A 23,160-nucleotide genomic window follows, 5' to 3' on the forward strand; every position below is an offset into this window, starting at 1 on the left:
TTGCTATATTGATGTGTCATTCATATACGATTTAATTTTAAAGTGACAGGACAGCATTGACGCTTTGAAAGTAAGTTATAAGCCATTTTGAGATAATACCATTAATACTATATTATAATATGATGTTAGTTGTCATGTGCGACATATTGTCAGTATTTAATAAAACAACTAAATTAAACAACTATAATAAAATATGGCTATTTAATAATTTGACGACCACGGTGCGGTGGCCCAAACGGTTGGTACTTTGGGTGCTGGATGAGGAGGTCCTGGTCTACATCGGCAGTGCGCCTATTCCAGAAGCTCAGTGCATTTGGTGTGGATTATGATACTTCTAGTTTATCACTGTATTCAGAAACATTTATGATTCCAAACGCTAACTTCATTTTTGTTAAAGAAATAAACATGTTATTTCACAAACAAATTCACGTCCGTAATACCCTTAGAGGATGGAATTATAATATTTAGAATTGGCGATCAAAAATGGAAACAAAGGTGCCATTACAACAAAATATTTTAAGAATTGTGCAAATGATTTAAATCCGTCGCGAAAATTTCGCCGATCGTGTTTTTGTTTTACCCTTAAGTGAATTAAACCTTCAAATTATTACTTTTTGGCGTTACTACAAAAGATCAAACTGTTTCGGACACAAAAATCATATACGAATACTCTCTCATGGGAATGTCAACTGCTACTTTTGGTTCTCGATCGTGTAGTTCAAGCCAACTGCAGCCGACGGTTACAGTCACAGAAATCGAAATAAATTAGATTTCTATGGTTACAGTCGAAATCACGACTGCATTTATAAATCACTAATTGATTAGAATTCGAGCTGTCAAAAGTTAAATGGTTAGACGGCTTATAGGTATACATTTTTCATTACGTGTACGATTTTTCTACGTAAATGTACCTATCAATGAAAATAATTGAATATCCAATATCTTCTAAACAAAGGAGCAATTAATTCTAAAATTTCGCGACTAGAACCGACTAATTCACAACTTTTTCTGGGTGCAATCAGATCTAAGCTAGGAGCTATGGTTCTCGAGATTCAAAATTGGTGCCGCCGGAATAAGCTTATTTCAGCGTGGACATCAAAACACCTTAATAACTTCAAAACGCCGTAACGACTAAATCTAGTTTTTTACGACTAGAACTGACTAAATCACGACATTTTTTTAGTGTAATCAGATCTAAGCTAGGTTTTGTGGTTCTCGAGATTGAGAAATAGTGTCGCTGGAATAAGCTTATTCCAGCGTGGACAATAAAACACCCTTATAACTTTTGAACGGCGGACCGACTAAATCTAGTTTTTTACGACTAGAATCGACTAAATAGCGACTTTTTTTCTGGCTAATCAAATTTCCAAAACTCGATCATGGTGACGCTGGAATAAGGCACACCTTTTTATCATAGAGGCATAGTCGCAGGCAGAAGCTAGGAATTAAATAAAACGAGATATTACGAACAGTTAATTCATGACTTTATTTCGTATCGATCCATACACGTATAAGTACAAGAGAACAATATTCCCTCACTAATATAGACAGTTTTTTTTATTATAAATCACATTTAACATTTTTAAAACTAAATTAATTTACTTTTGCAGTAAATTTTATGGCAGAGACTACACAATGAAGGTTTTTATTATGTTAGTGATGCGCTTTTTTATCAATAAATTGTTTTTTCGCATAAAAACTTAATTATACAAAATCGTTTTTTTTTTATTTGTAAGCATGCATTTTAAATACAGTTTCATTATTATTTTTAAATTAAAAGCATGCTTGTATTACTTTTTGAGGCCAAACGATATCTAAATACAATTTAATACAAAATATACAAACAACATTAAAGACTTGCTCCCGAAAATGTATTATGCCAAATCAATTCTAAAAATATTCATTGCCTTTTTGGTCTTTAAAATTTTAACATAAAAACATTCTTTTTAACAATTTCAGTGTTAAATTATTTAAAAAATACATTAAAATTATTATAATTTTTTGGATGAGTTTTATTATTAAAACCCTGTATTTCCATTTCGTGAAACACAACTTATTTTTATGCGTAACTTTACATAACCAATGAGTATTTATTTATATAAAAACAAAATTTCTACAAATTAATAAGAACATAACTTGAAGGATAACAAAAATTTTTTTGCATACTTTAGTAGATCTAATGTTAAAAAACTCAAATACGATAGTTGACAACTAGGCACATCTCTATTTCGTTAAAACTGCTTTAGACGTAAATCTAACTTCTATTATAGCAACTAGGATACAATTTTGATTAATATATTGCTAACAAAATAAAATAATGTACGATGAAAATAGATCACTTATAAATTCTTGCAAACATACAAGATCATATAAATAATTCTATGACAAAAAGAGAATTTTTCATAAAGTAAAATTTGCCATAACCTTTGAAAAATTGAACGCGAGAAAAATAGTTTTGTAAATATACTCTAGGAATGTTTTTGTTGCTAAAAACATTTCTTTTTGCACACTCATAGTTAATCAATACAAGTGTACTTGTTTTCTGTCATATCGATTTACAATTCCGTGTATTTGTTTCGCATAATTTAGCAATCGATATTATGACAAACTAATATTGCTAAGGCAAATAAAAACTTAACATTTTAAAACATTGTCATATCGAGAACGGTAGTTTGGAAGACTGTGAATGTTAGTAATAAATAATAGAACAGAAGCCTCTGTCATTATTTGGAATATTTGATTAAGAAGTCGTATCGTATAATTGGTATAATAAAGCCACATATGATCGATCACACGTGAAAAGTTTTTTATCACATGAAAGTTATAAAAAGAATACGAGCTAGATGAAACAAATTATGTATATCTGAAAGTTTATAAAGAAGTTCTCAACTAATTTATTTCATGTTATGATGAGAGATATGGCCTTATTACACCAAAAGGGCGCGAAGTTTATACAGACCGACGCCATGTTCTTGTAATCATTGGAGGGTTGACGAGTAGCTTTTGGATATATTTTGAATTATTAACTGGAAGAGGCGATCCCCGGCATTGACACATTACCGGCAAACAGAAATGAAGCCGCTTCAAAATAGGAATTAACCCATTTTTCGGAGCAAAACATTTGAAATTTAGAATTTTAGTTTTTTGAAGTGTTTTGGGTTACGATTTTAAGTCTATATTTTATTTTTGTTATAATTTTACTGTTATTTTTGTTTTTTTTTTCTTGTTGTAACTAAGGGTGGATTTCATTAAATAAAGTTATTATTAATTAAAAGCATAATAAGCCCTGGTACCCTTTATGTGCCAAATACTTTTTGAAATTTACCATGCGTTTCTCGGTGAACAACTTGCACGTCGAAGAAGGTTCACACTCTCGGAAAACGTGTGACCCACATTGGGCCAGCGTGGCGGACTATAACGTAAACCCTCTCCTGAGAACAGACCCATGCCCATCAGTGGAACGTATAACTGCGTGATTATGATTAATCAAAAGTCGGTGTTTAGCCGAGAAACCGAAAAAAAAATTAATAAGTAACAGTGGTCTAAATGGCAACACTGAATTTTTTCTTAACCACAATTGATTTGCCTTCTTATGGCTGGAGTATAAAAAATCATTCTTAAAAATTTCTCAATACGGCGACGGTCGAAAAAATTCCAACTTGGCTTTTCAACATTTTTAACAAGAAAATACCCACAAATAGAGACGTCAATTATAAAAATTGAAAAGAGGCTTTGAACATTATGGCACTGGTGAAAAAGATATGGAATGTTTTTTTGTGTTTGTTCATCAAGCAATAAATACATGATTCTACCACATTGAAATACATGAATAGAAATTGATAAGAGTAAATAGAATTTATGTTTTATCGACATTACCGTGCCGCTTGGTTCCCGGACGAGTAAGATCACGTATATCGCAACAGTTGGTGCAACAAGGACAATACAACGATAACGTCTCGTCGAGTATATTTTATTAACATTTGAAACAAAGTACGTGACTTCTTCTATTTACTGTGAAGTAATAAAAAAAATTAGTTTGAATTTCGGTATACCCTTAAAAAATATATAAATATTAAAATAAAATAATTTGGAAAAAAAACAACATAGGAATTGATTTTAAAATCAAAACTTAATCATGTGTAAAACATACTTTATTTACCTGGGCAGGGACTGTCTCTTCGAGACCATGGACGTTGCAACACGTCCGAAATGTTGAAGTAAATCAAATACATTTTATACACGATTAAGTCCCGATTTGAAAATCAAACAAAGTGTGAAAAATCGTGAAAATTAAATCAATGTATAAGAATAGCAAGAGGTTAAAAGTAACTAATTAATAAAATAATGTTTGAAATACACAGACCACGGTTTGATTCAAACATGAGCAAAATGTTATATTAGATATGATTATAAAAGTAGATTCATGCACAGCAGTGTACGTATACCATAGTCTGTTCCATAACCATAAGTCAGTTGTAATTGAAAAACTGAAGATCGACCAGAATTGTATGAAAACGTCAGTAGGAAAAGTTGTGTAACGGCAGTGCGATGTTAATTCTATTGTAGTAAGTACAGTACCATTTTGATATTTCCCCGAGTCAATAAAGATTGAATCCATTTTAAAGTAAGTACATTTGACACTGTTTGAGTGAATATAAAAGAAGGTTGAATTCATGTTGAATCAATTTTTATACAATAAAAAGAATGTTGAATCCATTTTTACAGAATAAAAAAGGTATTGAATACTTTTTACTTTTCATAAAATTAAGGTCATGTCATGACAAAATTGAAATTAAATAAGAAATATAAAACTAAAGAAGCTTTATAAAAAATATATCACAATACATCGTCTACGCTACAAACTCGTTTAAATATATTAAAATCAAATTGAGATTAAAAACATTGTATTACTTTTATTTGACAATACAATAATTTTATTGACGTATTTTCTCCTTTTGTTTTATACCGAACAAAAGAACAAGTGTGTCGGCAATTCCTTTTTTTTTTCTACAACTAAAAAAAATACTTAAGACTATATCGCCTCAATTGTGTAATACTGAAAAACATAAACGTTAGAACATTCTACCACATAACGAGACAAATATTTTGATAATACCACAATGAACACCAACACCATAAAAACGTTAGCTCAATTTACATCTTTATGTCAAATGCGTAAAGTTCAAACCAGCAGTATTGCCAGGGCCCTTGTAAAGTTACATTTTTTACGTTACATTTCGTTTTTAAGTAATAATTGTAAATGTAAAAGATATAATACGCCTAAATCCTAAAAATAAAAAAGTAAGTATGCTTAAGAAAAATCAAGCTATAACCATTGGCCATAGCATGGCAGAATATGTGTGATAAACCTCCCCGTGACATTATTTAATTCAGTTGATAAATCTAAGTTTGCTTATTTGGTAATAAACCATTGTTATGCCTTTTGAAGAACACGGACGTCGATATGAAATTGCGTATATATCTTTGACGTTTAATCATCGCCGCGAAAACCATGAAACAAAAAAGTCTTTTCATTTCGTTTGTCGCGCTCATTTTTTACTTTGATAAAATTACAGTGCAAATGTTTTAAAATGTGTCACCTTGCACCCATGTTTGGCACTATGTTAATCCTTTTTTCAGTCATTGGTTGCCGGCGCTTGCGATGACATGAAAATGTGACGTCACGATGCTCGCCATATTCGCTATTGCGATAAAATTTTTAAATCCCGGTTTATCACTCGAATTTGACAGCTAAATGTTTATATAACAGCTTTACCGAGGCGGCGTACTACGGTGGCTGTGATTGATTAATTTAGTTTTGTTTGCGCCATCTCTGAGTTACTTTTTTGTCTAATTGGGGTCAGTCCGTAACCTATTTAGGATTTAGAATAACAAATATAGTTGAATTTAAAAAATCTCAACGTCCTCAAAAAGTACGAAAATAATAATACCAAGTGACGGGACTAACAAATCGTGCGCCTGATGGTAAGTGACACGCCTATACATAACAGTTGGCGTGCCACTCAGAGCTTTAAATCACAAAGATCTTAGAGGCACTGCCACTGCGCATGTGACCCTTACCATTCAAAACCGGAATGCAGTAATAGTCACATTACTGCTTGGTGGCAAAAATAGATAAGGTGGCAGTACTTCCCTGGACCAACTCTTTCACAAGAAACTCTACTGCTACTATTGAAAAATTGAAAAGCAAAATTTTGTTCAAATGGAATGATGTTATTTCGCCTTTCTGTCGAATCGATTCGTTTGAAAATCGCATTGTAATTAATCCATACAATAACTCGTTATCGTGTACACTTGAATCGATTTTCACGAAAATCCAGGCGTAATGCCACCCCTAGTACTAAGTGAGAGTCCACAGGATTGCAAGGCGAAGTTGCCTCTTTTCCGTGTAAAAAAGATTTGTTACATCGAATTTTGTAATAAGTATTATACCAAATTCCGTACCCGCCGTTTTCGCCCACGATTTTGGGCAGAAATAGATTAAAATTCGGGCGGGTTGATTGGGTTCTAACCCACTGCCCATCACTGCGCGAGAAAGTCAAAAATTACGAAAACTGTAAGAAATGTAACCATCCGACAACATTGCAAACTAGATACAATACCTGCGGCGAGACTGCTCAAGAATTTTCCAGAAGACGCGCAACCTGTTCTTTGCCTCGTATCTGTTTGTACGTTACACAATTGTAATAAAGTTCATTGTGCTGACTGTCACCGTACAAAAAAAAAATCTTTGTTAAAAGTTTTCCGTAGACCACCGTTCCGTCACCGACCAACACCGCAGCATAGAGGACAGTGTTTGGCCGCGTTTGTTTAATGTCTGATACGTTTATAGTATGGTCCAGGGTAGTTTACTTGGCTTAATGCGTTTTTGCACTGCGTCTGCTTTGTATTCGTTCCAAATCTGAGGCTATAGAAATCTAGAAACCTCGGATCCGCTTCGGATGTCGCTTGTGTACTAAGTCCTTTTCGAATCCTAGAAAATACCAATGTCGCTTGCACACTTAGAGGAAAAATTATCCCCGTGATATTTCATTTCGAACGGCTACGAATCGGATGTAGTGCGCGAACGCTCTTAGGGGTTGGCTGAACGTAAAATGAGGAATTACGACATCTCAATATCGAGTAGTATATTTAAGAATTAATTTAAATTTTTGTCAATAGATGTCGCTAACAAACAGGTTTTAAAATGAATCTGGAATTTTTGCATTCCATACATTGAGGTTCGAAGGTGTTCATTTATGGACGGCTCTTAATTGTGTTATGATTAAAATATTTGTCACATTTTACATTTGCAACATCATTTTGTGTCATAAATTATGACAATGACGTAAAAAGCGGCAGTTATAATTTAGGAGAAAAGCGAGAATTTAGTTTTTTTTTCGTTCTTACAATTAGTCTAAAGCTAAACACAGTCTAGGGAAGCTTACAGCAATTATTTTATTAGTTTTAATTTTTTTAAATACACAACACCGAACACCGAAGAAACTATTTGAGTCCATTGCCCTTATCAGTTCCTATACTACCTAGAGCAATGGACGCATTTTCAATATTTGCATAACTAGCCAACGTCATAAATAAGTATAATCTTTGTTGACTACTGTTCAAAACGAGGACTACAGACCGGCTGTGGCTGGACATATTTTCTCTTACTTTCATATCACTTTTATACATAAGGTTTAGGTAAATAACTAAAAGTAAACAAACTTCAACTGTGAAATACCGAGTCCCTATCTACCGCCCCGAGAAATAGGGTTGTCCAGAGAGACTACGGGATCGACGGTAAGATCAGGGTACGGCGGGCGTCCGAGCCAAGCCCTCCACCAGTGGTACGCCTTCATGGGTTTCTAGCGGACCCGGACTTGCGTATGGACTAGCCGGTATTTGTGGTTAGCTGCAGGGATGAACACGTTCGTGTGCCCCGATAGCACGTGGGTGGGGCGTTCGTCACGCGCGCAGCCAACGCGGTTTTAGTCGCCGTCTAGACGAGGGCCTGGTGGCGAGGAGACGCGCGAGACGCGTGAGTATGTCCGGACATTGTCGCAGGACACTGCTACCGGCAACTCGGGCAATAGCCCGGAGAGATAATAGAGGATATGCTAGACATCCTCCAGTTACTCCAGACGCGTAGGAATTCGGGATCTGGAGAGATTCCGTTTTTCGGCGTCGAGAAGTGAGCGTGTCTTATAAGCTCCGCCACCAAAGAGGAGGTCTGGTAGTCGGCTTAGAGTCGACGGCTCAACGGTGGCAACTGTTAAGCGCGACGGGAAGTGAGCGTGCCTACAGCACCGGTACCTATCTGGAAAATAGGGAGGGTGCTGTACGTGCACCCGAGCTCACCTAAAGCACTACCCTTTTGAAGTTGACTGAAGTTGGAGATGAAGTCCGTGCAAACGGACCGATCTGGGGTTAGGACCTGACTTAGATGGTCCCTGTGCGGGCTTCCTTGCACAGGTTATAGTGCCCTTCCTGCATAACCAAGAGGTTGATAGCTAGTGTCACTATAATCAAAACTAATGTAGAAAGATATGAGGCTGTCACTTGAAAGCAAACGTAGTGACAATGGCGTCGGGTTAACCGGTCAAATCACATGTTATTAGCTATCATGGGTTTTTAGGTTGGTTGTCGTGGCAAGTTTATTTAAATATTTAATCTATGCCGTTTAGATTTAAGAATTTTAAATAGGTAGTTCGAAATGACTATTACGTGAAAATATTATCATATATTTAGAATAATTTTCAAATAGTTCATTATAATTTTACAATAAGTAACCAGGAATTGCCTCATAAGTACCCCGTTACTGTTTGTTTACATTTAATTACTTACCTAAACCTTAATAGTATACAAGCAAATAATCACGTTATAATATTTGTTTGTGATTGGTTATATTAGATAACTTTGACAGATGTATAATGCGCCCTCTAGTGGTAGCCCTCATTATCATTGCATGATATGAATTTTCCTCTTTGAATTCTCATAAATATATACATCTCAGAAGCTAATAGGTCGTTTACAGAATTGTGCTTATCGGCGGATTAGTTTAATGCAAAAAAATTGAAAACACGTCCACTATTAATTAGAGAACACAAAGCGAACCGGGCAAAATATACCTTAATTCACATCTCACTAAGATTGTTTACCTGTCACTCTTTTAAATCTAATTGAACACTCCCCCAATTCCAAACCAGTTAATTACACCCAAGAAACTTATTCGAGAGCTTTTTTGATATTATAAATTCTATATTTCGCCAACGCGCATTGAACCAAAGTAAATTTACACCACAGACAAGGATTTGGTTCGGCGCGTTTTGGTCCGATGATCGATACGAACATTGTTCAAATTTCGAATTAAAAATGCAGTTCCAATTTTAAACTGACCAATGCTTCAATCACACGTAAAGCTATAGAAAATTCATTTGACCAATCAAATACTTTAATCGATTGTGTGACGCGATTGGTCAGTTCGAATTAAATTCGGCGTTCTTAATTTTAATTAATTATAATAATAATACGTCCAGACCAAATCCGTTTGTTTATGGTGTCCTTTCGCGCAGTTAAATTAGTTATCAGGTGAATGTATTTCTTTTTTGATCTTTAGTTTTAAAAATATTGTTCAAAGGTTTCATGTGCGAGGCTAAGACATACCAATTTTTGTTGTATTTCACTAGCACAGCTCTTTTCTTGACTATAAACCTGTTTCTTTCTTACAACAGTACAACATTTAGTACACTTGAACATATTTAGTTCATCGTATAACATTTTATGTTTCTTTAGCACAAATATAGTTGAAAACTCACAAGTTTTGGATTTAAAATGGTGGAGCAAGAAACTTGTGACGTCAATGGTGGTGTTGTCTGTAGAAATTTTTAAAAGTTCTGCATCTAGGCGATGGTCTAAATCCTCATCAGCATATAGGATGCCGCTTGTATATTTGTCTCACTTCAATGCACGTTGAACGTTGATGTCCCTGTCTAACTCTAACTTGTGTAGTTGTATATGTGTCTGTCTTACTTCTCACCGGAAGATGAGCTGGAGGCCCGCCCCCGCCCTTTCCGCGACCTTCTATCATCTGTTTCTCTTTCGTTCTTTTCCATATCTTGTTTCTGATGTTGTGGATTCTGTAAAATCGGATACAAAGATTTCAATTGCAATATGCAGCTTAAATTCATTAAGAGGGAGCAGAGGAAAAAATCCTAATCTTCGATTTGATTTTAGAGGGGTATATCCACTTTAAAGTTAAAAATAAAATATTGTATGAGTAACTACACGATATATTCAAGCATAGACACTAATCAGAAACATAAAACAATAGTTTCCTCGATAGATAAAAATCACGAAATGACGTCTAATTTTCACATTTTTTCGATTAATCCTCGAAATGCTACAGGTTATTAGGACAAAAATTACATAATTAATTATATTTATGCATGATCGACAACTGTCACTACGGGTTTTTTTTAATCCTTTAGTTTTAGAGTTATTCCGCTAAAACGAATTTGGTACTTTTAATGCGCAAAATACAACATCTCCTGTCGCATGACACGCATACTTCAGGCATATATTTGTCTCACAAATGTGGGCGGAGCCAACGTCAAAACTTTTTTGGCATGAGAGCTCTTAACATTAAGTTGATTGACGTGTACATAAGATTGACGACCTTAGATATTATGTTTAGTAGATGATGATTATACGTTTAGGTTTATTCACAACACGCCCCTGCTCGTATGGCGTTATCGTTGCCCTGATTGCTGATCACCACGATATAATAATATATTTATTTGATCAGTAGAAACAAAGTATTGTTTGTATTAATCGAATAATAATCTAAAATTGATTTGTATAGGAGTGACGTGTTTTCGTAATTTTGTATTCTCTATTTCTAATTTTCTTTCTAACCGACTTCAAAAGCAAAACAGGAGGTCCTCAATCGACTGTATTTTTTTCGTATATATATTACACGATAACTCCGGTGATCTGTGAACCCATTTTGACGATTCTTTTTTGTTGGAAAGAGGGTACTGGCCCCATTTAAATTTAAAGAAAATATTCCACCTCTAAATGTGGCAAACTAGGGGTAAATCCGGTGTCACGCACTTTCGGGTAACCGATTTCAATAAAACTTAGCAAATAGAACTTAGAAATTCCACGAACTTTTGAGGTCGGTTTCTTTAGTATTCTGCACTGATTTGGTATTTCTAACCTATGTACGTTTTGAGAAACTGCAAGTGCATAGAGTTAAGTAAGAAATAAATAAATTCCCTGTACACTAAGCACCAGAGTAAAGGAATTTACTCCTAGGCACTTGAGTAACGAAACGTACTCTTTTCTTTGTATGCTTCTCCTGCTTCCTTTGTCGGTCGTCGTCGTGGTCCCTCGTGCCTTTTCGCCCCATAACGCCCAACAGCTTGCTGACTACGCTGCTCTTGCGGCTCTCGCCCGCTTCTACGGAATCGGGGGACTGCAACAACAATATTCAATGTTATAATGACACTGAAAAATCTACCTTCCTTAAACGAAACAAAAAAGCCTTAGGAATAACTGTGCACTAAGCATCTGCCATTAGTAAAAATCTTATAGTCTGTCTTTTTTGATGACGGATGAAATTTTAAATAGTTATGTAGTTGTTGTCGATAGTTTTATCGATAGATTGTGAAAGCAGTTACAATTTTGCCAAAAATGACTGACTTGTGAATGTTACGACGTTCTAATGATAACTAATTGCGTTATTGCCTTTTATTTTTGTTTTGACAGTTGGTCTACTAGTATCAAGATCAATTTTTATTCATATAAATTTTAACATGAATTGTCGGATTTGATTATAAATATTGAATTAAAATGAAAATCTTTAAAATATGCCTCTTCTTTGTATTTTTCATATACATAGTTCTAAATACAGTATAATATGTGAACTTACAAAAATTGACAATTCAAATGAACTTGTGCTCTGTGATTGGATGAATAATGGGTCGAGGATGATTCAAATGAAACAAGTTCAGCTATTTATTTCATAAGCGTGACTAATATTCCGTCGACAATCGATAGAATCTTTATCGACTGCAATCACTAGCTGCTTGCAAGCGGGCAACACTTTTGCGCAGTGAACTGTCATTTTACTCCGTCTTCAAAAAAGACAGACAGACACTATCTATAGTGCAAAACCGCGCGCTACACTTTTCATTTAAGTTTCAAATCGAACTGACAGCGCAAATTTAAAATTTTTACAAGATAAATTGGACATAGTTATGCAAACAAGAGCCAACCCACACCTCGAATGAAATTGAGTTACGTATTTAGGTAGAACACCAGACGTGTCCTTCACCCGTTCACAAAAGATCCTGGCAATATACCAAGCCAAAACGGAGAAAATAAAAGTCCTCCAGGGTACCAACCCTAAATAAGTAACTTTTTAATGGCTAAAAAGAACCATGCTGCTTAACTTCATATTATAATGTATTTTTTTAAATATACTAAATGGATCCATATCATATGTAGTACTGTAGCTCTTTAGCGTTATCATTACGAAAACTAGAACATGGTTCTCGTTAACTAAATAAAAAGATACATAATGTTTTCTATTTATTGCTATATAATATAATAGTTTCCCTATATCATTCTCAATGCTATCCGTAACTCACATTGTTTGTCTCAAATAACTTACCTATTTATTTCTTCACACTGTTTTTACAAAAATCTAATTATCTCGAAAGTGACATTTTGTGGGTTGGTTCTAGTTTGCATAACTATGTCCAATTATACAAGCGTGCAACAAGATCGGGGATTCCTTCTTAGGTAAAGTCGAAGCGTTAAGGCACGACTACACGGTCGAACATCACAGCGAGTAAATTGGGCGGCCAATTGCTCTTTCATTGGGAAGTTAATTCATATTGAACTTTATAGGAAGAGTATGAACATACGTCATAAAAATGTTTAGCGTTACGTACACATTTCGACGCCGTCGTGTTCTCCGCTTCATGCAATTATATTTTTTAATTAATGTATAAAATAATCGTTTGAAAGAACTTTTTAAAACACCGGACGTGGTCAAATATTATGATAATCTGCGGTTTATGATATTCGACATCCGTATTTTTGCATATCTAATAAGCAAGACCAAGACCAAATGTACTGACGCAAGACCATGTGTTCTAACGCAAGACCAATACTGGGTTAGTTTGTCGTTTCGGTCTTGCATTTGGGCAACACTACAAATACCTAAAGAAAGATAACAAGAGCGTGCCGTGTAGTCTTTGCTTGGATTTTTAAATAGAGGCGTTAAGGCCGGGATACCCGGACGCGTTTTGACGGGAGTAAATTTGTACAAGCCATTTACGCGTTAGTATGGGTCATGGATGCCTGTAACGCAAAACGGTACCGGTTTCGTGCGGCCCACACCGCAACGATGGTCCTTGAAGGGGCAGTCGAAGCTACATTTGATCAAGTGGTATCTTTAAAATAAAGAATGAAAGTCAGAAAGATACTTTCGCGGGCCTTGAAGCCGCCATCTTAAAGTAAACCGGAGATTAGTTCACATTTTGATGTCATCAAAACTTTTCTCCTCAATCAAATTTTAGTAACAGTCGAGCTCCTTGTGAAAGAGTTCGTCTATTTCTACTAAGCAGTAATGTGAGCATTACTGCGTTCTGGTTTAGAAGGGTAAGGGTGCTGGTGAAATTACAGGCACATGGGACTTGTCAACTTATGTCTCAGGGTGACGGGCGCAGTGGTAGTGAGATCTAAGTTCTTTGCGATTTAAAGCTCTGAGTGGCTTTGCAACTGCTATGGACAGGCGTGTCGCTTACCACCAGGTGCACGACTTGTTCGTCCCGCCACTTGGTATTACAGCATGAGACGTAGCTCAGGTAGCGTAGCGAGAGATACTTTTAAATATAAACTGGGATTATCTTCATAAATAGATATTTATTACGTATTTTACATATTGATTCGTGGAAGCTTCTTCTAGAACTGCCAAGATGTTCTTCTTTTTTCTATCCTATTTTTTTAAATACATTCCAAACACAGACCTATATTCATTCAGCCAGTATTTCTACTCATAGAGTAAGCCTAGACTACATCGCAATTCTAGAAGAAGCTTCCATGAGTCAATAAGTAAAATACGTAATAAATATCTATTTATGAAGATAATCCTAGTTTTATATTCAAAAGTATCTCTCGCAACGCTACCTGAGCTACGTTGCGAGAGGTACTTTATAAATCTACTCTATGAGTAGAAATACTGGCTGAATGAATATAGGTTTGTGTTTGGAATGTATTTAAAAAAATAAGATAGAAAAAAGAAGAACATCTTGGCAGTTCTAGAAGGAGCTACCATGAACCAATATGTAAAATACGTAATAAATATGTATTTATGAAGATAATGCCAGTTTATATTTAAAAGTATCTCTCGCTACGCTACCTGAGCTACGACCTAAGCTATAGTATTACAAAAAAAGAAAATCGAACTTCCTACTTTCAAACACATTTTTGTACAGCAAGTACTTCTTTATTTTCATCACACTTGCTCGTGAACAGTGTCGTGACATGCAGGCAAATTCGGCCGTAATGTCCTGAATTACGCCCACGGGCTTTTTCGTTACATTACCGCCCTTTTTAATTTAATTGCACTATACTTTTGTTACAAGTCAAGATTGGGCAAAAAATTTTTATAAGTTGCATAATTTTATAAATTCAAATTCTACAGTATTTTTATTATTATGAAATTATTTATTATAACTAATACCTCCATGCTGAATGCGTTTTTGACTTAACAAAATTTTAGTTCTAGTTGTATTATATCTATTGAAGAACAGCTGGCAATCTGTCTCTAAAAAAAATTTTAAATTTATCCGTAATTGTTTGTTTGTTGTTGTGTTGTGGAGCTTTTCCTGCCTTAAATAATTCTATTCGTTTCCTCGCAAATGTGATGAAAAACATGTATGCAGCACGTGCGGTAAAAAAATACACATCTAAGACATACAGAAATAAATATGTGGTCCTAAAAAACACTAAAATATAAAAAACAATAAGTATCGACTCTTACCTTAATATTATCAACTGAATCCTGTTTTTTTAAACTCTCATTTTTCTTAACTGCTTCAGTCTTCTTCGCTTCGATTTTCTCCTGCTTCTTCGCTTCCATTTTTTCCTGCTTGTCTAACTTCTCTTGCTTCTTTGCTTCGGCTTTTTCTTGCTTCGTTTCGATCTTCTTAACAGAGCCTGTTCGCTCAATTAGTTTCTCTTTTTTATCTTCTTGTTTCGTAATTTCTGGTATCGGTTTTTCTTCTTTCACTTCGAGTGGCTTCGGTTCCAATTTTTTTAACGACTCCTGTACACAGTAAAAAGCCAATTTAAATATATGTGAAGTGTGAAATCGGTTTCTTTTTTAATAAAAACGTTATAATGATCCAAACATGTCAACTTATGTCTCAGGGTGACAGGCGTAGTGGCAGTACCCCTCATATCTTTGCGATTTAAAGCTCTGACTGCTGTCTGTTGCCACTGCAACTGTCATTGACAGGCGTGTCAGCTTACCATCAGGTGCACGACTTGTTCGTCCCGTCAGTTGATATTATAAAAAACTGCGCCAGGACTAGCGACGTAGAGAATACTAATCTAACTTAAACCCTTACCATGAGTTTCCCATCATCAACCTATTTATACGTCCCACTGCTGGACAAAGATCTCCTCTCAGGCGAGGGTTTAGGCCATAGTCCGCCACGCTAGCCCAATGTGGATTCTTGACATATTTCCGGGGGTTGTGAACCTTCTTTGATGTGCAAGTTCCATCACGATGTTTTTATTCGATGACAACACACACACTTGCACACTGGCTTTCATGGTGTCGCCATCTCTGAGGTCCAAGGTTCGATCCCCGACCGGGCCGATATAGAAAAGCTTTTCCATATTGTCTCGGGTCTGGGTGTTTGTGGTTTCGTCGCTCTTTCCGATTTCCATGACACTAGTGCTTTAGTTACTTAGTTTGCGATCGGAGCAACGTGTGTGATATTTATATAAGTTGTCTAATATTTATTTGTTTATTTAAATTTCGCACATAAATTCCGAGGAACGCAATAGAGTAATATCCTTGAATATCGTATGCACGTGTATACACGAATTACTTAAACCAAGAACTTGGCAATGTCATACGATGGTACCATTGTTAACATACCTGTTTCTTCAATTCGGGCTTATCTTTCTTTTTCTCCTTCTTACTATCCTCGTCTTTAAGACTGGAGTCGGATCTTTTTATCGCCTTGTTCTGAACGGCTTCGGTCTCTGCAGGTTTCTTCTGGGATGCCTGAGACTTGTCTTCTGTCGTGCTTGCTGTTTCTGTGCTAGATCTGCTGTCATCTGTCAGGAGAACGATAGCAATAAGTGTTAATATACAGACCACAAACAAAGACAAAGTGTAAAAAAACTGATATTATTTAAAAAAATCAGTCTTAACCATCAGATGTATCCAATACCATATAATAATTAAAAATCACTGTAATAATGATACCATTTAATGTCTGCCATTCATTCAGATACTGTCTGCCTGTTCAGTCTGTATTTTTATCATTAAAGTCGAATATTATTTTATTCCCTTTCGATGGCGGCAATAAAAAGACATTAATTGGAATTTTTTATTCCATTTGTTACCACTGGCATCTACTGGGATATTTTAAATTCCATTTGTCACCAGTGACAACAACAGATCTTTTTTTTTTTCATTTGTCACCAGTGGAAATCACCACTGGCAACAACTGAGATTTTTTTATCCCGTTTGTCACCACCTGGTAACATATGGGTATTTTTTCCATTTGTCGCCAGTGGGAACAAAGCCAGTGGTGACGACTGGGAATACCCGAAAAATCACCTAAAGTTTAAACGTTACAAATATATGTGTGGATTGGATACATTTAAGAAACTATGAATTACCATAGCATTATGTATACAAGGTTGTTTGTAACACACTAACAAGGCTCACAGGCATATATTACTAACATCATCACTGAGACCGACGGAGCATGGCGGGGCATTTATTTCTGCATCTCAAAGCATTGAAATTTATACCTTATTTCAACTGTAATAGCATAAAATATAAACTGATAAAAGATTTGCACCGAATTAGTATAGAGCTTGATAATTTATTCCCAAAAAAATTTAACCAGCCTCAATTTTTTTGCTAGATATAAGCTTGAAACAAATAGATTAGCAAAATACTAAAAAAAATATTGTGGCCTGTATTTTTATTTGTTTATTTAAAACAAAAGTGTGGTAGATGTGTTAATTATTAATTCCATATTAATTCCAGCAACACTGCGATACTAAAAAAAGTCCAAAAAGCAGCAACACTTAAACTCTAAAGTATTCAAAATCATAATTCTAATTGGCTAATTTAATTGCAACAAGAGTGACTTTGACATCTAATGTGTCAATATTTTTTATGGCATTGGCCACTGGTCCATTAGCCAAAAAATTACATAAAAATCCGTTCCGTTTCGTGGGATTGCGTTCCGTTTTACTTTACATAGTATTAAAAATCCCTAACGATTTTCTGGAAATTGCAGTTCAAAAATAATTTGTTTTTAATTCAGACTTTCTAGATTTTGAGAGCTCTTTACAAAAAACCTACTAATACCCTGGTTAAATTTTCCATTTATTTCAGTACCACTAAAGGAACAAATCCTTTAATGTCTCTAAGTTCACAATTAATTTTAGTAATAGGCTGCGGTGAAGAAAGTTCTAAACTCTCTCACTAGATGTCAGTGGTTCAGAAAGCTGAAAGGTTCAGTACAAAGATCTTTAACAAAAACACATGGGAGAATTTCGACAACTCGATAACTTGACCCGAAACTCAGTTGGTAAGAGCAATACTACGGTGCAGTATGGTCGTGGGTTCAAATCTCATCGAGTTGAAAAAGCTGTTCTATGTATTCAATTTTTATGTTAATAATCATAATAAAAACTTGTGAAGTTATTTCACAATAAAAATCTCAATAATGCAATGCATAAGCCGGTCAGAAAACCTTTTTCAACACACTTTGTCGTAAAAAGTATGATTGCCACCTTGTTTTTATATATTAACTGTCCCAAATAAAACCCTCGAGCCTTTTTTCTTTCCATTACAGCCATGGCCAGTAAGAGTTTTTTTTATATTTGTAGCACGGCTTACATGGGTCTGGTTCAGTTCAAGCAAGGAGGTTACTTAAATTGAAAATTAAAACACGCTTAAAATGTTATCTAAACAAAAATGCAATTTAGCAACATACTACATAAATACTTATTATTAAGAATTTCTTACAATTGATTGAAATTATTTTCTGTATAAAAATTTTGCAGATTTTTTTTACAGTCTATCATGGCCGTATGCTTCTTTGCTTTTTACAGCATTTTAGTTTGAGTTGCATTATTATCTACGGAAGAATAGCCAACTGGCCATGTGCTGACAAAAAAAACAAAAATCCGCCAATTGCAATATCTAAAATTGTTGTTGTGGACCATATTTATTCATATAAGAAATACACATTGTATTTGTTTCCTCGCAAATGTGATGAAAAACATTGTATGTAGCGCGGGCGGTAAAAATTACAAGTCTCGAGTCATTAAAGCCCTCAGCCTTCGGCTTCGGGCTTGTTGGTAGTTTCGTACTTGCCGCCCTTAATACACAATGTACCTATTACTAATGTATAAGTAATTAAGTCGGTCAAAAAAATCTTTTGTGTTTATGTAATAAGAGCGAAAACGAAATTATGATATTCGCGTTGGTGATCCTAGCGGAAGCTAAACACTTAACGCGTTTTTGACTCTTATTGCACGGAGATAAAGCTTTTTTAGACCGGTTTAAGCCGAATCCGCGTTAATAAGTGTGGTCACTCAAGTACACTTTTTGGGAGCTACATACTTCATCATAACAAACTCATATAACATTGTTGTGTGGTGGCACTAACCGATTATATCTCTCGACGTATCCAAATTGGAAGCATCAGCACTAGTGTCAGCGACGAAGGATTCATCCGACAGAGACAGTGATGCGAATGACGTCGATGTATCGAAATGCGTCTTGTCCATGCTCGGTTTCGGCGAGGATGTGAAGATGTTGGGGGGCGTCTGTTTCGCCGGAGTTCTGTGGGAGAATGATTTTTTTTAACGCAGACACTCATAGCCTTACACTAGGGAAACCCTGTATCACGGGTGCCATGGATGTTACCATGGCATACATAGACAACCACATATTACATCCAAACTCCCGAAAAAAATAAATGTAAGCCTTAGAAATATTTCTCCCGGCCCGAGAATCGAACCTCTGCGTGGCAGTCTAGCATGGTAACCGTTCGGCCAGCGGTCGGAAGCAATTTTGGGGATATTTTGTAACTGCATGTATAATTAGTACATTAGTTAAACTTGTACGTACATCGAGTATATAACCAGAAATAGAGACGAAATGTTCATTTGATTTGTTTGAAAACTATTCTGCCAAATTATTACTGTGATAACTGGGCATCGATTGACCAGCCCAAATTCGAAACAATTGACGGGTGTCGTCAATTGTTTTAATTGAATCCACCCGTTTAATTTTGCTATAATGGACAATTGCATATTTAGTATTTAATTACCGATGAAATGTGCTTCCGCTTGTTTCGTAATCAGATGTTTTGCTGTCTTTCATACAGCCCGAATGGAACAGCCCCCCAATGTTAGAAATATTACCTTTATTACAATAAACACAGAATATTTTTTGGAATATACGGAGACGTACACACAGGTCAGTTGTTGGCGCGGTTCTAGCTTTCTAATTTGTGATTTCAGTGCAAACGAGAGTTGATATTTAAAAGTGATGATATAAGTCCCATTTTCCTGATGAGTCGCCAGGGATGGATGGCCCTTATTTCGTCTCTATTTCTGGTTATGTACTCGATGGATACATATGACTGAGCACTGCATACAGGTTCAATGACAGTTCTCTATGTAATAGTTTGATAACGTGCCAATAGATGGCGTCTCTAAATAATCCTTGAATTTTTCTATGGGCATGGCAAGAACAATCGAAGAATACTAATGGTTGCAAGTGGGATTTGAGAGTGGGATATGGGCTACACTAGTCAATGACGCTTGCTGTTGCATCGTGTTTAAAAACTTGGGCATTAATATTAAAAGCAGTACACAGAGTTGAAATTATCTTTGAAGGTTACAATTTTCCGTTTAGAACTATTTTGCCATCCTGAAACTGTCATGTCATGTTGAAAATTGATAAGCAAAGTTCACTAACCTGTTAGGTAGTGACCTGGAATGATGCGTAGGCGAATCCTTCTCCTCGGCGATGCGCGGCAGCGGCGGCTCGTCGGGCTTGTCCTGAGGCGGCGGCGTGGGCGGCGCGGGCGCAGGCGCGCGCCACACCACACCGCGGCGCGCCGACGGCACGGCCACGGCCACGCCCACGCCGCCGCAGCACAGGGGGGAGATTGAGCACTTTGATTCCGCCGACCGGGGGTGTAGTCTGTTTCAAATGTCAATTTATCAAATAGGCTGATGATGTCGACGCTGTGGGTATCCATTTTCTGTCTAATTTAAACTACTGTCATCTCTTTCGAAATAAGATGCAGTAAGATGAGGCAACACTACAAAAATTAATAATCAATCTGATTAAATCAATCTGAATCCTTCAAATAGCACACTCAACAATAAACTGAAGAAATTCGACAAGTAACATTTTTTGGAAAGGAATAACGTAGATTTAAAAAATCTTACGTGTCACCAACCAAATTATGTAGGTAAGAAAAAAAAGAAAAAGTAGTTTATTTGGTAACATTGATTTACATGTGGCAAAATAATAAAACACAAAATAAAAATATCAAAATGGGCTCCACTTCGCTTTGTGTAACGAAACATTAAAAAGCCGGCCGGGTTTTGATTGAAGCCAGTTAAATGTTTCGTAAAAATAAAACATAGAAAAAGACAAAATAAACTTGGCTAAGTGCAAATCAAAAGTAATAAAAAGACACAACAAACATTCCTACGATCCAACTGGACTCGAACCAGCGTCAGTTGCCTCAAGTTGTTGAGGCAGTTGCCTACGTTATAAGCTGACCATTTTATTCGACCTTCATATTACGAAATAACGAACCAGTCTCTTCTAATCACCACATCGCATGCATTTCTGGTTTCAAAAATAATCTATCAAACAGTTATACAGTGTAAGAGTCCATAAAATCCTACTCTACTATGCTTTTATAAAGGGTGTAATTGTGAAGTGTGCCCAGGCGATTATTCCATAAATATAAGAGACATCAAAAAGCTTTAAACTGATATCAAAAGTACGTTACCTAATGAGTAAATCGACATCAATAACTTTTTTTAAATGAAACTAGAAATGTCCAAAATGTTAACATTATACGGTTCGATATATTTAATATGACATTCGTAGAGGCTTTACTTTTCCTTTTCCTTGTATTGAAAAGATCCAGTTCAAAAGTATTACATAAAATGTCGAAATTATTGCTTCACGTTCTGCCTGTAATTAGTACGGGCCGGCCGGGGGTAGAACCAAAAGTGAATTGTTTCTAAGATACTTAGAGCGAATTCTCAGTGATACTTGTGATAGTAATTCCGGACAGTCAATAGAGCCCGATGCTATTTTTAATGAAAACTTTTAAGCCAGTAATATCGCGACGAATTTCAAGTGGTTATAATAATTGGAGAATTGTAACAGTCATTTGTTCGGTAACACAGAAAACGATTAAACATTTTTTTGTATATTTTAGAGATGAAACGGATAGTGATTATCCGGATACCGGATATGCGACGAGCAACAAGGCCGGATAGCCGGATATCCGGCTCTCCGGCCGCCGGATATTTGACCCACTGTCGCAAACATTTCGCGACCGGTTTACAGCGCGCATCGGCGTGATTGATTGATTAGTGAATGATTGCACTTTCACATTGACGACTTGATTTGTTGTGGTCACTGGGTTTTTGTTAATAGGATAAAATTCGATAATATAATACAAACAAATACACAACAGACGAATATCAACAGTGAAAACAAATTGCCAATGTAGCAATATTTTAATATCAGTGCGGTTTCTTTTTGTGCCGAATGCAAATACAGTTATTCTAAAAGTATGATTTATAATATAAGCTTAGCACGTGTTACAGCCGTTAGTCTTTTGTTTCAATTTCATGTCATTAATTTATTGTTTATGATCTAACTAATCTGAAAATTGGTACCAGTTTTGCTGAAAAAAGAATTTCTAAATCTACTTACACCTTTCATTATTCTTAGTACACATTGTTTATGAGAATACAGAAGATCGATTATTATTTGAAACAGTTCGAAACAATCGTGATTGCGATTATTTAATTAGGTGGTCTGATAATATTAATCAGTACCTAAATGTAACAAAGTTTATACTTATAGCAAAAAGCTGTCCTCTGAAGCTGTCACTGAATGAAAATAAACGGAACCGACTTTTACTACTTAACACAGAAAAACTTATCTTCATCCACCATAATTTGCCTTTATTAAATTTACAGATTATGTTAACTTCTAATTTATTACAGTTACAAGTAATGAACAGATTGTCAACGATCGTTCCCATTTATCCTATTACTATCCTCTTTAATTAATAAATCAATATAATTTGGCGTACTGATTGTGAATTTTTTTCAGTATTCGATATTCGGTACCCGGCCGGATATTGTTCTACTATCCGGTATCCGGCCTAATTTTACTATCCGGCTGGATACCGGATATCCGTTTCTTCTCTAGTATATTTTCAAACCGGGAAATGTAAATATGATGCAGGTACATAACATCAAGACCATAAAGCCCATTTAGAAAAGCAAATATCCTAAATTAACGCAGTTTCGGCTATTAAAGCGATGGTAGCGTTGCAACACCGAATGAGTGAACACGGTACCTGTCCGGCGACAACGCTCTCCTGAGCAGCGGCGAGGCGGGGTCCCGCCGGGCCCACGCGCGCCGCCCGCCGCACTCCCGCGCAGCCAAGGGCGACGGGCTCCGAGCCTCGCACCGGCTGTTGTTAGTCACGGGTGATGGACAATGGGGTCACTTCGCGAGTAAAGGTGCCTTACGGTCGCTTTTGAGGCGGTATATGATTAACGTGACCATACGTCCCACTTTGAACGGGACAGTCCCGCTTT

At 35.9% G+C, this 23,160-nt stretch overlaps 1 protein-coding gene across 1 annotated transcript in view; it reads right to left on the minus strand.

Annotated features, from left to right (window-relative positions):
• Window positions 1-13,344: 13,344 nt before the first annotated feature.
• LOC113228956 (neurofilament heavy polypeptide-like) overlaps window positions 13,345-23,160 on the minus strand; it is a 64,320-nt gene continuing 54,504 nt past the window's right edge. The window contains exons 8-13 of the mRNA XM_026462399.1: window positions 22,917-23,033; window positions 20,267-20,494; window positions 18,948-19,123; window positions 16,184-16,365; window positions 15,056-15,340; window positions 13,345-13,371 (exon numbers count right to left, since the gene is read on the minus strand). Coding sequence (XP_026318184.1) covers window positions 13,345-13,371; window positions 15,056-15,340; window positions 16,184-16,365; window positions 18,948-19,123; window positions 20,267-20,494; window positions 22,917-23,033 — 1,015 coding nt within the window. The remainder of the gene's footprint in view (window positions 13,372-15,055; window positions 15,341-16,183; window positions 16,366-18,947; window positions 19,124-20,266; window positions 20,495-22,916; window positions 23,034-23,160) is intronic.

Source organism: Hyposmocoma kahamanoa, unplaced genomic scaffold (assembly GCF_003589595.1).
Source record: "Hyposmocoma kahamanoa isolate Upper Pololo Valley unplaced genomic scaffold, ASM358959v1 263, whole genome shotgun sequence".
NCBI classification, from domain to species: domain Eukaryota; kingdom Metazoa; phylum Arthropoda; class Insecta; order Lepidoptera; family Cosmopterigidae; genus Hyposmocoma; species Hyposmocoma kahamanoa.